Source organism: Opisthorchis viverrini (assembly GCF_000715545.1).
Source record: "Opisthorchis viverrini unplaced genomic scaffold opera_v5_211, whole genome shotgun sequence".
In the NCBI taxonomy this organism is placed as follows: Eukaryota; Metazoa; Platyhelminthes; class Trematoda; order Opisthorchiida; family Opisthorchiidae; genus Opisthorchis; species Opisthorchis viverrini.
The window spans coordinates 749,574-765,494 of record NW_008751861.1 but is presented as its reverse complement, the minus strand read 5'-3'; the positions used below and the strand labels follow the sequence as shown (position 1 = coordinate 765,494).

The following is a 15,921-nucleotide window of genomic DNA, read 5'->3' as shown; positions in this document are numbered from 1 at the left end:
GCTGGTTGTAAGTGGATACTATTTTACCACCATCATGGTTTTCACGATGTGACATCTATTGATCTGCTGTTCAGACATGCATTCACCTGTCCCTTTATGAAATGTGCCCCTGACCCATGATCAAGTTCGGTGACAATGTAGCGTTTTTGCTGAAATCGCTCGTCAAGTACAATGACAACGATTCGGTGCGTCCCTGGTGGACTTAAGTGACATCGTACCACTGTGCTCTCTCCGTGTTTCAGAGATGAGTGCAAACAATAGCACTTTTTGAATTCATAAGCTACGACTCAGTGGTAATTGGGCAAAATATTCAATAGAAGTCAGCCGTTCGATTCTATGAATGAAATAGAGGAAGCGGAAACCAAGCATTCTAGGAGAAAACGTCCTGATCTTGTTTGCAAGACAACTTAGTAACACAAAAATTGGATGTTGTAGTAAACCCTACACAGAAGCTGGTGCTAGTTTAGACTCCGAAATTATCTTGCTGCAGGGCTGCCGATTTGACGTCCCCTGTTGTAATAGGTGGATATATAAAATCACTGTTGCTGTTCCGTTCGTAGCATTGCGACAGAATTTTCACACTTTATTCAATATGAGCCAGCGACAGCGTTCCTCTGCCTTCACTACTTTAGGGTCATTGACCATGCCTCTTATGATGCATAATTTGCAATAGGGAACAAGGTTTTTGCGGCAAATTCGATCATTTTAGTTGATAGATTAGTGGTTTAAATCACCCGACCTTCCGTCCGTAGTTTTTATATATTGCACTACCTACTAATGAGTAAGCAGTTTTTTCCGGGCGTCTGATAGTTAAATCTCATGCTCATTGTGGTTACGTTTATCGACGTTCGGTCGGACGGGAATTGATTAACCTAAACTCAGTAAACCAGCATTCCGTATAGTTCAGATTACTAATTAGTGAGTCGAACGTCCGTAACCTGTGTCAGTTGCAAGATTATTCCACAAGATTATTCTACATTGTTCGCCTCATACTACTGGTCAAAACCGCCCTAATTAGTACGTTCCTTGCTTTTGAGTTGTCGCAGTTTATATTAATTACTCAACTGCTATACGCGATCAATCGGAACTACGGAGACTTTTGATGCTTTATCAGACAGTTCAAGTGTTTCATACCACTGCTTGACGGTTCCCTACTTTGCTGACCCGCGAGATATTTACTTAGAACGTTATGAGCTGTGCGCTGCTAAGGATGAAACAGTTCTAAACTGCTTCCGCGGCTGTTTATTACGGACGGGATTCACTTACGGGACGAAATTTGCCTTGTAATTCCAAAAGCTCGCTCTACCATCTGTTCTGCTCAGCTAAGATCCTCAAATCCAGTCCTCTTCCTTTTTAGGTTCAAATTAACTACGTTACGTCACGTCAAATCTTCTCGCCAACTTCCAACCACTGGGGGTTCTTAACATTCATCGACCCATGCGTCCTCTCTAACATATACTTCACTTTCGCTTCGGCGTCTTTTGAATGGAATGGTTCGTTTTACTTCGGCTGGTATTTGATACTTTCCTCATACAACCGCGGATGTTTCATCTGGTTGCAGAATGTGGCAAAAATAATTTTAGAACTCGGTATAAAATAATAAAAACTAGAAGAGTGAAAACGATTCTAACCCAAAGCTGTCACTTTGACGTGGTCGTCGGGTTTGATCCCTCGGGCTGCATTGGCTGGAGCTCAGTTCCACGAAGTGCAATCATGTCGGGAAGACCAAATGGGAGCCGTCCTCCAAGCCGCGGTGTGACCCCGTACTACGCGTAATTGTGTTACAAGTTCGTCTGTGGGTAAATTTGTTGTCTACACTGGGACAAGAGTGTGAAGGCAATAAGATTTTGCCGCAGGCGACAAATATGTCCATATTCATGAGAACAGCTATGCTGCTTTCCTCCGAGATAGGGTAGGTTAGAAATGGTCCTCCCAACGGTTGACCGTGACCACCGGTGCACTATTCACTGCGGTCGGAATGCTTTTAAAACCAGAGTCCGGTGCTGCTCGAAAGGTACCTGCATCAGGCCACATCAGGGTCGAGACGGTAGTGCCTTATTCCTTGCACCCCCGGGTTAGATTATCTTCCTATATCCGAGCAAGTCAGACTATTGGAATTTCGGCTCCGGGTAGGGTCCACAAAGAAAACCTTTTTGTTTTTCGGGTCAGATTTTCGACTCTCGGACTAGGGCAGCCATCCTAGAAGAAAACCTACATCCTTCCGATGCCTTGTGTTTCAGAGTTTTGAGTCATGGGCTCAAAATAAACCCTTTTCCTGGGACTGGAAAACCGTAGAGCATCGTTTGTCCACACAGTTCTTTGTCCACGGATGTCCCTCTTCAATCCATTCCTACAACACAAGCAGGCGTTATGCGGTCGATTGCTTGTCCATTACCTGACTAGTGCACCGTATCTAACGCATTGCCCATTAAGAATAACGAAAATAACATTTTGCTTAATTTTCAACCAGAAAGTTCTAGCCCAGACTTTATAATCCTTTAACATTGTCGTATGGTGTGTCTCTGGAACTGACATCTCGAAACGTGATGGAAGTTGACATTTCACTCTCCCTGAGTCCGGTCATCCAGAAGCGATGACTCGACAAATGTATAGTGTGAGAGGTACCATCAGCCACAGTGCTGAACGCGTTTCGCTCGATTGGATTCCATTGAACAGTCATCGGTGAGCTGTTTCGTTATACAGCTCAATCACGGTCAGTGCTGCGCGACATAGAAAACGGCACCTGTTGGTTGTATCGTAACATACCCCAACGGACTGCAGTTGTGACGCTCTGAAGGTTACTTTCTATCGTCAATCAAGAACCACTGAGATTGTGATACTTGCGGGTGATATGAATTCCCAAATCGGCCGTCCGAAGTCCTTAGAATCACATCTTGGTGGCCGATTTGGAGTCGATGCTCGTCGCACAGACTACGGAGAGCGACTCCTCCAGTTGTGTGCTGATCATTAACTGTTTCTGACCGCCATGAATATCCAACATAGACGCTCTCATTGGGTAACCTGGAGACCTCCAAGTGTGAATCAACCTTGGATCCGGTTGAATTACCTGACCGTCAGCCAGTGGTGGAGAGCCATCATTCGGACTACTGGGGATCACGCTATGGTATGAACACGCCTGACAGTTCACTTTTATTCAGGCCTTCACAAATCAGCAAAAAACCTTTCAATCCACTGTCTTCAACGAACCACCATGGCTCAAGAGTACGATCTAAGTTACCTCAGTTGGTCCCAACAGTAGAATGTACGGTACGAAATACTAGAATGTGCGAAGTCATCAGGACCGCACAGTCTGAATCCACCTCTTTAAGGAAGGGGTATAACCCTGGTCACTAAACTGATGAAACTTACTGACTCTATATAGCGTTAAGAGGAAATGGCTGCGGAATGGGGTATATCGACAGTCTTCAAAAAGGGTACGCCGACGCTGTGTGAAAACTACCGTGGCATCAGCCTGGCAGCTGTGGCATCAAAGGTCCTCTCTGGTCTCATCCCTCGACGGTTGACTGAGCACCGGGAGAGTCAGACCCGCGAAGAGCAAGCTGGGCTCCATCCTGCAATAGGATGCATCGATCACATCTACATCCTCCGACAAATTCTGGAACATCTGCACTGCTTCCAGCAACTAACAGCATGTGGGTTCCTTGTCTCGAAAGCTGATTTTGATTCTGTGGACGTCAGACACTATATCAGTGCGACCCTACGTACACAGCCGTTCACCACCTCCCGCGACCGTGTGAAGGTCAGTGGCAAGCTCTCGCCTGAGTTCACCACATCAAGTGGAGTCATGCAAGGCTGTTGTGACGTCGAAGTTCTCCTGGGGTTTCCGCTCACAGCTATCGAGTACTCAGACAGCATAGCTGTTATTGGATCTGACGCCGTGGTAATGCAAACAATATTAGATAATCTAAATAATTCCGCTTCGTGGTTTGGCATGCGCTTCATACCTGCAAAGTGTAAAGTGCTACTGCAAGACTGGGTTGGCTTGAACCCTAGCCTCATGCTTGCGGATGAACCGATTGAGGTAGTAAAGAAGTGTGTCTACCTGGGCATCTGTATTAGTCCCGATAGTCTCGCGAAAGATGATATTTCCATCCGGATTGTGAAAGCCAGTGCAACTTTTGTGAACCTTCTTCACCTGTGGTGTAGGCATGATATCAGCTTATCCGTGAAGGGTCGATTTTATGATGCTGCGGTGCGCTTCATACTACTATACAGATAAGAAAGCTGGCCATATCGCGCTGAAGAAGTCAAAAACTTCCAGTGTTTGTCGATGACAATCCTCGGAGCACTACCCGAGTCTGGTGAAAACACCGGGTCAGCAGTGCTGAAATATGTCGAATGGTATTCGGAAGAGATAACTCGCCTACTACAAATGGACTGATCACACTGCATAGGTTGCGCTGGCTTGGCCGCATGCTCCGTATACCATTCGACCGGCTTATCGAAGGGTTCTTTTGGCACCACCACGTGAAGAGTGGGAACTTGCCGGAGGAGGTCAGACATGGACTTGCCGGTGAGGTTTGTGGGCCATCGCCAGCAAACCCAGCTGTGGTCGTCGTTGCCGTCTCCCTTAAAATAGCCCCCGGAGTGGGACGCATCAATGTTTAAAGATATTGTCGTACCTGTTCCAGTCACCTCCTCAATGACGCTCATGCATCCGAGCTGTTTTCTTCAATGCATGGCTTCCCGCGAGATTTTGGTGATGAAAAATACTCTGACGCCACTCTGTTTGCACGTTAGTTATATCAGCTACTGCCTTCAAAACTGATGATGGTGACGGGGATCTTCAGCTGTAAGATCCTTTCGATGTGCTCGGATTCGAGCAAACCAAATTTTGTGTGAAGTACTGAAGCACCCTGTGGAATGAACTTGCAATTTTTGCTGCGAGCGTTTCGCGCGAATTTAGAAGCGATGAAAAAGTTGCGCCCCAGACGTGAGTTGAAATGAACTCGCAACCAATATTGCGTGAGTCGGATCTTGTGAACCTGTGGCTTCCATTTTCCTCTTGAGACACAGAGCTTTTCAATACTGGAGGAATTCTTCATCGGTTAATAATTAGCGCACCAGCTTCCCTCTTTAATGACTGGTCATGTCCGGTGTGATCAAACGCCGAGCGTACCATTATCGTGCAGATTGCCGTTATTGTGAACCTAGTTATATGAGCCTCTAATAAAATTCAGGTTAATGATCCAAACTTACTAAGCACACAACACGCTAACGGTATTCTGATGATCTGTCTCTCATTAAAGGTAGTTAGACTGAACTACCTATTGACTAGAATTCTGAAACAGTGTGGGATATCGTGAAAATTTGGTATCTCAAGTTGTATCTCAGCTTACCGTGTCTTGGGCCTGTTGGTCCGATTGCGCAGTAGCATGTGTATAGGGTCACCCTCAGCACTCTATGGATGCTTTGTTTCTAGAAGCTCTCTCGTTGCTTCCAGTTGACAGTATCTTGATGGGTTTTTGATTGCGTATCTTCCCCTTTCGCTCCCCTTGTATTAAAATCGAGATTTGCGTGACTCCTCGTCCATATGGACTTTAGTACCCCGGTATCCAACAAAATATTCATGGTGATCTGTGTCGTTGCTTGGATATAGAACACTATCCAGTGGTTCGACGAATACACATATTTGCAAATCATACTGGTTCTGACGGGAGGTAACTGAATCTCTCGTATATGATTTTCTCCAATTGAATGTGTTGCACAAGGACCATCTCATGTTTCGGTTGGTACGATATTCGAGATATCGCAGTATATTTTCATTAAGAAAACTACTCACAAGGTTGTCGAAGACTATTCTGTAGAAAACATTCACTGGAAACATCCTCAAACGAGAGATTCAGCTGGGTTCCAGATGAGTCTCTCGCAAAACCAGATTAGTTTGCAAATGAGTATGTTTCACTATTCGGTGTTCTATTCTCAACTTTGTCCCCTGTCCTTCTAATAATTCCCCCATAGTAGCAGATGGTTTTGGGGCTGCAAGGATTCCTAACTGTGACACGTTTGATGGCACGCTTTTGATGTTCCTCCGTTTTCGTGTGTGCCTCAGCAATCTTGAACGTAATTGGAATGAAACCGTTTTAGTTCATCTGGTGGTTATTGCGATCATCTGATATCTGAATTGCTTGTTTGTCATTTCCTGGTTCATACAAGCCTGAGGTCTCCCCTTCCCCCAGTCATAACAACTATTTGACCCAAAGATAGTGATTGCTTGTAATGTACTACTCATAAGGTTGCTGAAAATCCATCGACAGCCCACGACCGGTTTCGCCCTTCTTGGGGCTCATCAGGTAGGCGCAGTCCCCGGGTTTCCGTCAACCTTATGTTCTACTTGAAACCAAATTGCACGAAATTCGCGAATATACACTCATCTGCAAACTAATTTGGTTCTTTCGAGAGACTCACCTGGAATCAGTTGCCTGAGAACATCATAAACGAGAGATTCAGCTGGGTTCCAGGTGAAGTCTCTCGAAGAACCAAATTAGTTTGCAGATGAGTGTAAAGTCGCTAATAGTGATTGCTTGTTTTCTGCATCTGGTGTCTCCAAATGGATTACCAAGCTTAGATTGTCTTTGAGTAATGAAACATATACGCATACTTACTGGAGTAGGAAGCCGGATAATTGGGCATTTATTTATTGACGCACGCACTCCATCTGTTCCATGTGATCGTAACTAGACTCATCCACAATCGCCCGTTCCCTATGCGCAATTTTGAGGAACCATTGCTTTGAGAGTGGAAGCAAGCATATTCCTGGTCGAGGTGGCTCAAGTGGTTAGAGCGCGAATTGACTGACCGGAAGGTCCGTGGTTCGAACCCGACCTCTGCCATTCGACTTCCCCTGTCTATGTTTGGGCGACCTGGCAGTATCCCAGCCCTCGTGCCTCCTTCGGGTGGCATGGCAGCTAGGCACCGAAAGGGTGCTACAGCTGAACGATTATTATTATTATTATTAAATGTCATACGAAGTGAAGCATGAGGTGGCCTTTGTGCAGCATATTCAGTTAAACATTACCGTAAACGAGCGAATCAGCCAACTTTCCCGTTAAAACCAAACCTATAGTGTGCTTTTGAAGCAGGTGGAAATTCGGGCGAATTCGACTTTACAAATCATGACAAATGTTACCAAATTCGGAGTAAGATACAAGGTTCAAGTAGGACATAAGGTTGACGGAAACTCGGGGACTGCGCCTACCTGGTGAGCCCCAAGAAGGGCGAAACCGGTCGGGGGCTGTCGATGAGTTTTCAGCAACCTTCTGAGTAGTTCCCTTTATGAAACTACAAGGAAGAAGTTGCGGAAAGCAGTGCCGGTGGATGAAAGATGAAAGGCATTGCTGTACGAGCTGTGTCACGCTAAGGATGTCAACAACGGCCAGATAATACGTGCCCATATTAACCAGTCGACTACGACCCGCTTCGAAACTGGCCAGTTGAATCTGTGGTGAAATAGTTGGACGGTTCATTTTCTCTTATCTGTTATATTTTCTCATCTCATTTTTCACCCCGTTTTCTTTTCTTTTCCAGTGAATATCAGTGCCGCACAGCTGATCAAGCGAAAGTGCCTTTTTCGGTTCACTTTTACAATTTTCATCGACAAAACCAGTACAAGGTGTACACATACCTGGTCGCTTTCATTGTGTCCACTACATTCAATTTCGGTCGGAGTTTCCCCCCCACTTTGTTGCATATCTGTCCGTCTGGTGCAACTACGTTTTTCCTCCTCGTCCAGTGTTTCACTTTCTTTCTACTTTGTTCTCATTCCGGAATTCGATTTCCTCTGTAATAAACACTTTATTTTTCTCTTACTTTTTTCGGAGGCTGACACGGATGCAAAGCTAAAGCCGATTTACAAATATTCCGCTCTCCTTTGAAATTAATATGGCTGTTGTCAAGGCTGCAGTTATTTTGTCTATTCTATACCGTTTTTTAATGTTTTCTGCAGAGTTGTTTACTAGACTAACTTTTCAAAGTGTTACAACACTTGTTATTTTACGACGATACATTATAACTGTATCAATCAAGGCTTTCTTTTCTCATGTCGAATTAGATGTCTACGCTTGAGACCCTGGGAAGAGTTTAATGGGGATTCCATGCATCAGGTCGATGGCGGCATCCCTGCCTTGTTGGAAGAGTAGGAGCGAAGCTCTATGGTTAAGACTATTCGCGAAGAGAAAGTGCCTGCAGAATGGGGCATGTCGACAGTTATCCCTGTCTTCAAAAAGGGTACGCGGGCGGCGTGAGAAAAACACACTATGGCAGCCTGGTAGCTGTGGTGTCGAATGTCCTCTGTGGTCTTATCCCTCGACGTTTGACTGAGCACTGGGAGAGACAGACCCGCGAAGACCAAGCTGGGCTCCATCGTGCAGTAGGATACATCGATCACATCTTCACCCTCCAACAAAATCTGCAACAGCGACACTGCTTCCGTCAACCAGCAATGTTTGTGTTCCTCGTCTCGAAAGCTGTCTCGTCAGGTACTCTGGCAGTGTCTGTGGAGCAAAGATGCCCCCACCCATAAATTCTTCACCCTTATTAAGGTGCTGTACGCCAACTCCTGTGGCCGTGTGAAGGTCTATGGGAAGTTATCGACTGAATTCGCCACATCCAGGGGTGTCAGATAGGATTGTCCTTCACCATTACTTTTCAACTTCTTCATTGCTACGTTTATGGAAAGCTCACTACCAGCCTCTAATGCCTATGGGTCGAAATTCTCCCGGGCCGTCCGCTCACAGGCCTCGAGTGCGCAGACGACACAGGTCTTATTGGGTCTGACGCCGTGATAATGCGAACAATATCAAATAATCTAAATAGTTCTGCCTCACGGTTTGGTATACCCTTCATACCTGCAAAGTGTAAAGTGCTACGGCAAGACCAGGTGGGCTTGAATCCTAGCCTCATGCTTGCGGATGAACAGATTGAGGTAGTAGACAATTTGGTCTACCTGGGCATCTGTATTAATCCCGATGGTCTTGCGCAAGATGAGTTTTCCATCCGCATTGGTAAGGCCGGATCAGCTTCTGTGAACCTGCGTCGGTTGTGGCTTAGGTGTGACATCAGCTTATCCGTCAAGCATCGAGTTTACAGTGCTGTGGTGCGATCCATGTTGCTATACGGGGACGTAAAGACTTTCAGTGTTTGAAGATCATTATCTTCGGAGCATTGCCCGAGTCTGTCGGATACAGACAGACATACGGATCAGCACTGCTGAAATACGTCGGGTGGTATTTGCAAGAAATAAATCGCCCACGATCAATGGACTGATCACACTCTAAATATTGCATCGGCTTGACCACGTGCTGCGTATGCCAGTCAACTGAATTTCTCGAAGAGTTCTTCTTGCGAAACCACACGGAGGGTGGAAAAGGCTAGTGGCGGTCAAACGAAGACTTGGCAGCGATGTGTGAAAGCCATTACCAGTAAACTTATCTGCTCTGGTCATTGCCGTTTCCCTGTATGGGGACCCCGAGACGGGCCGCGTGAATAATCAGATATGGCGTTGTCGTGTCCTGAATGGCGCTGGTGCATCCACTGTATTGCCGTCAATGCACAGCTCCCTTCCCAATCCCCCACCTAACCGTCTACCGACAACCCTGTATTTACGCACCAATTCATCAGCTCCCGTCTCCAATGAGCAGGTCCCTTCCCTACCTCCATAAGTCGTCGGTGGGCGAAAGTATGTCAGCCATAACCACTGTACGACAAGTACGCGGTTGCTGCTACTGATACTGATGATGATGATGATAAAAGTAATTACGTTTAACTACAGAATCAGCTCTTACTGCTCTGCTATACTGGAAGTTCTCTTTAGTTGCCTTCTGCTATTGCGTGGGTGTGTTTGGTTGGGGTTTCCTGCAGAGTCCCCAACAAATTTTCGGATCTGTCCGTGAAGGCAGCCCACCCAAAACACCACCGAACTAGTAGTAACATTAATCGACAACAGAAACTGGCATGGGATTCCGTTGCTCAGCTACTGTGCAGACATCTTTATTTTTAGACGGGAGATTGCATAGATCAATGTGGATATAAACGTCCAAGACGACCGCATGTCTTGACGTTCTTACCGCCTTTTAGCATGGAAAGTGGTGCAATACCCCTGCCTCCAAATCCTTGAATGGACTTGGTTTCGTCAAGTGTATATTCTAGGTGATCTGTCCGCTAACGCTTATTAGAGCTTGTCATAGTTGACGTAAAAACAGGGACCGTGTCGAGCACTGTCATTATTTTTTGGGGGAACAGCATTCTCATGGTGCCATTTCGCGTCCACATGGAACAATCCCTCGGGGATTCTGTTTCCAGCAAATAATTCCTTGCCAAGATGCTCAGAAAATCTAGTCATACCTAGCAGCACGACTCACCGGGAACAAGAACAGATTTCGAGCATTTTCGCTTTCGACTTCAGTTTCTCGTACGTGCCAGACTGCTTGATCAGCATGCACTTGCTTTCTTGTGGCATCTGATCATCCGCCGAGTCGAAACATGGTTTCAACAAAAACAATTTATCCCTCCGTAATCAATTTTGTTCAACGATCTACTTTTGGTTGCAATTTTGGGGTTTTGCGGGGTCGGTATTTCGTTCGTAGTCACACCACTCTCGTTTTAACGGCTGTCCTGTTCTGGCGTAATTATTCTGGTGAGTCCACACCAAAGGGAAGCACTGGATTCCTGTTTCGCTGTTATTAGAGCTCATCAGCAGTGCATATCCAACGTCCGTGCTGGGATCTGAACCCCGGGGATCTGACATGCGAGGCGAGCGTATAACCACTACACCACCAACGCACGTTGGACGCATCTGAATTTTCACGTCTCAACAGGCGAACGTGTTCACACTTGAGCGATATTATTGGTGTGCCGGACACAATCTCAAACGGAAGACAGATTGTCCCTCTCTTTGCCGCGGAGATGAATTTGAGTGGATTAAATATCCTACTAGGACGTGCTGTTCCGTATACAACTTTTGACTCAGACTAATTGCAACTTATCCATGTCACCATAAGCGGACAATCATGTAGGGTCAGCAGTTTTCCTACCTGACGGGTAATCCTTGACAGTCGAGGTAATCGGCTGACAACCGGGACAGTTACTGGGTGTTCGTTCGGGCCATTGGGCAAGCTAATTTCATCACCCAACAGGGAACATGTTCGCCTCTTCAGAAATGAAGGATCAAATGCATGCAGTGTGTGTAGGTGAATTAGTGGTAACTCGCTAGCCACTTCGCTCACAATTCAATTCGCCTTCAACATCTATCACCGCATACAGTTTAGATGAGTTGACCGTTGCTTTCTACTTGATACGAACCAATGGTATTAAGGAAGTTTCACTGCTCATCACTAATAGACCTTGAACTGCACTCGAAATGTTCACATGTTTTCGACTGGCATCCATGGATCGCCTCTGTTCGCGATGCGAATAAAAACGTTATTTTCTCTGAATCATTGTCGTTGACAACGATGCCTGTGTGAGAACACCGGTGGTTATCTGACGAGATAAAAAAACAAAGGGAGAAGAGCTTTATACCGAGGTGCATGCACGCGCAAACATTCATTCAGACAATTTGACTAGAAAATGACGGCAAGCGAATCATGGTTGTCGATGATAGACGAAGGGCACATTTGTTCCCACTGAAATAAGCAGCAAATGTGCTGCCGCGAAAATTGTCCAACCCGAAGGTTGGTGAAGAATTCCGTGGCCACTCCTTCCGAATATCCAAGGCAATCTGTCCCGGTATGTCTTTGTGGGAAACTCATAACTGAATGATGATAACCTCGAATTCGAGGTCAATCAGTTTGCATCTGAACGCTAAGGATGCCCAACAAATGCTTTGAGGTTCTGTGTGGCTGGAACACGATAGAGGCCTTTTTATCTATCAGAATATACATATGCAACGCAGTTTCGCTGTGGACAGAGGCTCCTAACTACCGTCAGATTGAAAAAAATGGCACTTGTGTGAAAGGTTGTGACGCACACAGCTCAAATGGCTTGTTTTAATATTGTCTTGATATGAAACAGAAGAAGGAAGCCACCTAGGAAAAGGCAGTACCATTTCTGCGGATGGTGAACGTCGTCCACTGTAAGGGGGTGGGTTTCTGGGAGGATCACTGTAATTTCATATGTAATCACTTGTTGGTCTCACTGGAAAGAGATTGCCGCACCCATTTGTCAGACTTCTCTGTAATTATTTGGATAGTTGCTGTCCGTTGACCGTCCATACCTATTTACAGAAGTAAACTCTGGAAAACGTGTTGCGCATTGTTTAAAAAATTCGGTTTTCCAGTAATGTGCGAGCTGAAAGTGAAAACCCCCAGTAAATGTTAACTTGGGGCAATTCGTGACAAGCGCGCCAAACAGTGAAATGTGCTGTTTTTCACGCTTATTTCAAACTGCCATGAGTAGTGTCTCACACCCGCGCAGCAACCTTACACGTATAAAATCGGAGTTGGCCATAAATTCGGGGAACTGCTGCAATAAGTGACGAGTATTGAAAATTTGACTGACCTGGACTCCACGATTGTTCAGCATGGAATCGAGTGGTCTTAATGTCGTTTCGCACGCACAAAGTCATTAATCCTACAATCACCAAAAATCCATTCTCAATGGTCTCCCAGACAAAATACCGCAGGATGGGCGAGCTACCGGATGGTAACCCAATTCTTGGGTTCCCACCAATCTGACGGTGAGAAGTCGAACCTACGTATGGCAGGTACTAAAACTTCTAGAAAGTCAGCATAATCACTCTTTTCAGAAACACTGTTTTGCACACTTAGGGGATCTTAACCTGACTCAAGGCGATAAACCAGGACCAAACATGGCACTGCGTCTGTCAGTGATGCTTTCACCTGTAAAGTTTCTGGAGCTCTGACGCTAAGTTGCGCCACAGCTAGCTAAGCTGCGTCTCCAAACATCTTGTTCTAGCATGACCAGGCAAGCTTCGATACCATTATCCGCAGGGCAGCCTGATTGAGGGATCAGTGTGTGTGTGTGTGTGCGAGTGGCCACTTCACAAACAGTAGCTACATTGGTTTGTGGGCCCATTGCTAATAAATGTGAAGGAAAACCGACAGACTGCATGCGTCAGTCAATGCTTGCATCACCCACTATACCGTCATATTCTTTCCCTTTAGGTGCCCTTCCAGAGGCTCCTTTTATCCAGGTTTGCAACCAATGGGTTGCGTGAGCGGCTACTGAGTCATCCTGATGGTATCTGCCGATCCAAACTAGTCAAACCCATTGTTCGGCATCTATTGTGCGTTGTGAAGAACGATGGGTATTCCCGTGGTACTTGCTGCTATTATCAAGGGCATGCTCTTCCGGATCTGTCTTCATATACACGCAGTTTGACGCACGATGTGAATAGCAATAATCCAGAGGATTGGCATCCAATTTATCGACTCAAAACGATGCCATATATCCAGGTAAGTGGTTGGCTCCCCTCACTTTTTCATGTTCTTAGCATGCCAAAGAATAGTGGCAGTTTCCGTTTTGCTATGCACTTTTAACTATGATCCTGTTGTGCGGTCGTGGTGTTGTACCCCAAAAAGTCCCTATTGGACTCACCAGATTGGTACAGATGGATTTATCACGTGAACATTTGGTTTTCAGTTCCAGATTGTTTCCCATAGAATCGCGTAGCCTCCGATCGACTTGCACAGATGAGGCCTAACAAACTGCCCATCTCGAGAAATACATTCATTTGCAAATCATTTTGATTTTCACGAGAGACTCAACTGAATCTCTCGTCAACTGAATGTGCTGCACACAGGCCGCCTCACAGTTCAGTTGGCACGATATTCAATATATCGCAGTATATTTTCATTAAGGAAACTACTCACAAGTTTGCTGTCGAAGAGTTCCCAGCAAAGTTGGCTGTCGAAGAGTTTTCAGCAGCCTTGTGAGTAGTTTCCTTCATGAAAACTGTCGACCTATTCAAACAGTCCACAACTACCGGTGAATAGTCAGGCCATTTTCATATGAACAGCCGTGACTCACATCGGAGAATCTGGTAATTGTCAAGGCATTAGCCTAAAAATTGTTCCGTGTTTGTGTTAAGAGCCTGGACGCAGGTTGGTTGTTTACCAGTGGGGTTGGGGTATCCTTTGCTCAGCGTTTCAGGCTGTTGCCCACCGGCCTGACGCCCTCTGACAAGCTTGTCTAGCTAGTAGGTCACTCATAAAAACACTTGAAATGGTTTTGGAGTGTCGCATACAATAAATGCTACTTTGTTTATATGGGGACTGTAAATGGACAGAGTGGCCGGGTTGAATTGATTTCACACGCAGATGTAGGAATTTCCATCGTGTTACTAATGATAGAATTTAGTGAGTATATTTATTACCCGAACTTCTGTCACCAAGCGAACTGTGTAGTAAGCTTGCAATGTGTCGTAGTACCGGTGAGTTCTATATACTGCGAGGCGATGAAGTCAGCAAAATTACCCGTCATCAGGAATACAATAGTAGTTATCTATACAGCTTCAGTTACCAACATTCCTCATTGACAAAATATAGCTTACTCATGTGGATATTTTCGGCAGGTCCCACTTCACTGGGATAATTTGAAACACAAAACGAGCACGTAAACGAACAAGCCTAACTCAAGCTTCGTGCATCACGGCCTTGTGATTTTTTGCTGTTCGTACTACACCTGTAGGGTTCGCAGTAATAACCAGACAAGCGGATTTATGAAAGGTAGCCTATTACACCGAGACAACCTATTGACAGACACGACCAGTCGTTGTGTTTTCCAAACTACAAATGACAACAACACTAAGGCAGTGGATCTTAAATTCAAGGATTAGATGTTGGTCTGCACTCAAATTAGGGTTTTTTATGCCTTTTCCGGCTTTTTTGAAGCAGAATAAGTTGGGCATGCGACTCGACAAGTTGGCAAGTGAATACGGAAACACCTCATTCTGAAATGTCAGTAGATCCAGTGGTCCAAAGTTCGATCGTGTCACGTGTCCTTGAGATTGACACGCCGTCAGTCTAAGCAACTCGTCTCGAGTCATGCGCAGAGTGCCTCGTAGGTTGCGGATGTCAATCCAAAGACAGCTACAGCTGAAGCAGGCGCAATACGACCACATGATCCGGAACTATGCCGCCAAAAACTATTCTTTCGAAATTAGCGAAACACACTCATTTGGGCTTACCTGATGAGCCCCAAGCAGAGCGAAACCGGTCGTGTGCTTTTGAGAAATTTCCAGCAACCTCATGACTAGTGCATTACCTATATGCTGTCGCAAGTAAGGGTTACTAGTGATCTGATAAACAGTGATTATAACATAGTATTATTATCGGCCAAGATGAGTCATTCAATGATTACATACAGTTTTTTGCATGCGACACTAGTTTAGTTTGCCAAATGACTACTACTACTAATACTACTAATACTACTAATACTAACTGTCAAAACGTTGTGCGCTACTCTCAGATGAGGCAATAGGATTTTTGGGCTCGAGAAAGTTGTGTCAGACGCCAATTTATCGACCGGATCTGTTGGTCGTTGGGTACCCGTGTGACAGCATTAGCGTGTTCAGTAATTACTATAAACGAAGCAACTTGTTAATCTATGAAGAGTGAATTTGGCGCAATGCTTTGACAGTTTCATATTAACTGTCAAAACGTTTTTGTGCGCTACTCTCAGATGAGGCAATAGGATTTTTGGGCTCGAGAAAGTTGTGTCAGACGCAAATTTATCGACCGGATCTGTTGGTCGTTGGGTACCCGTGTGACAGCATTAGCGTGTTCATCATCTAATCGTCATCTAATCACGCGTCACCGAATCGATCGAAAGTGGAAATCGGTAGGTCGGATTGTTTGACCACAAGTCCCAAGCGTTTTGAGACGGTTTCCAAACGCCACGTGATGACGCAACTGAAATCCAGACAACTAGGTTTTTGTTTAC

The 15,921-nt window shown here is 45.4% G+C and overlaps 1 protein-coding gene across 1 annotated transcript in view; it reads left to right on the top strand.

Moving 5' to 3' along the window:
- T265_08179 (hypothetical protein) overlaps nt 1–15,921 on the top strand; it is a gene marked incomplete at both ends in the record, with an annotated part of 61,562 nt that overhangs the window by 40,686 nt on the left and 4,955 nt on the right. The window contains 2 exons of the mRNA XM_009173904.1: nt 3,494–4,213; nt 13,143–13,433. Of these exons, the coding sequence (XP_009172168.1) occupies nt 3,494–4,213; nt 13,143–13,433 (1,011 nt within the window). The remainder of the gene's footprint in view (nt 1–3,493; nt 4,214–13,142; nt 13,434–15,921) is intronic.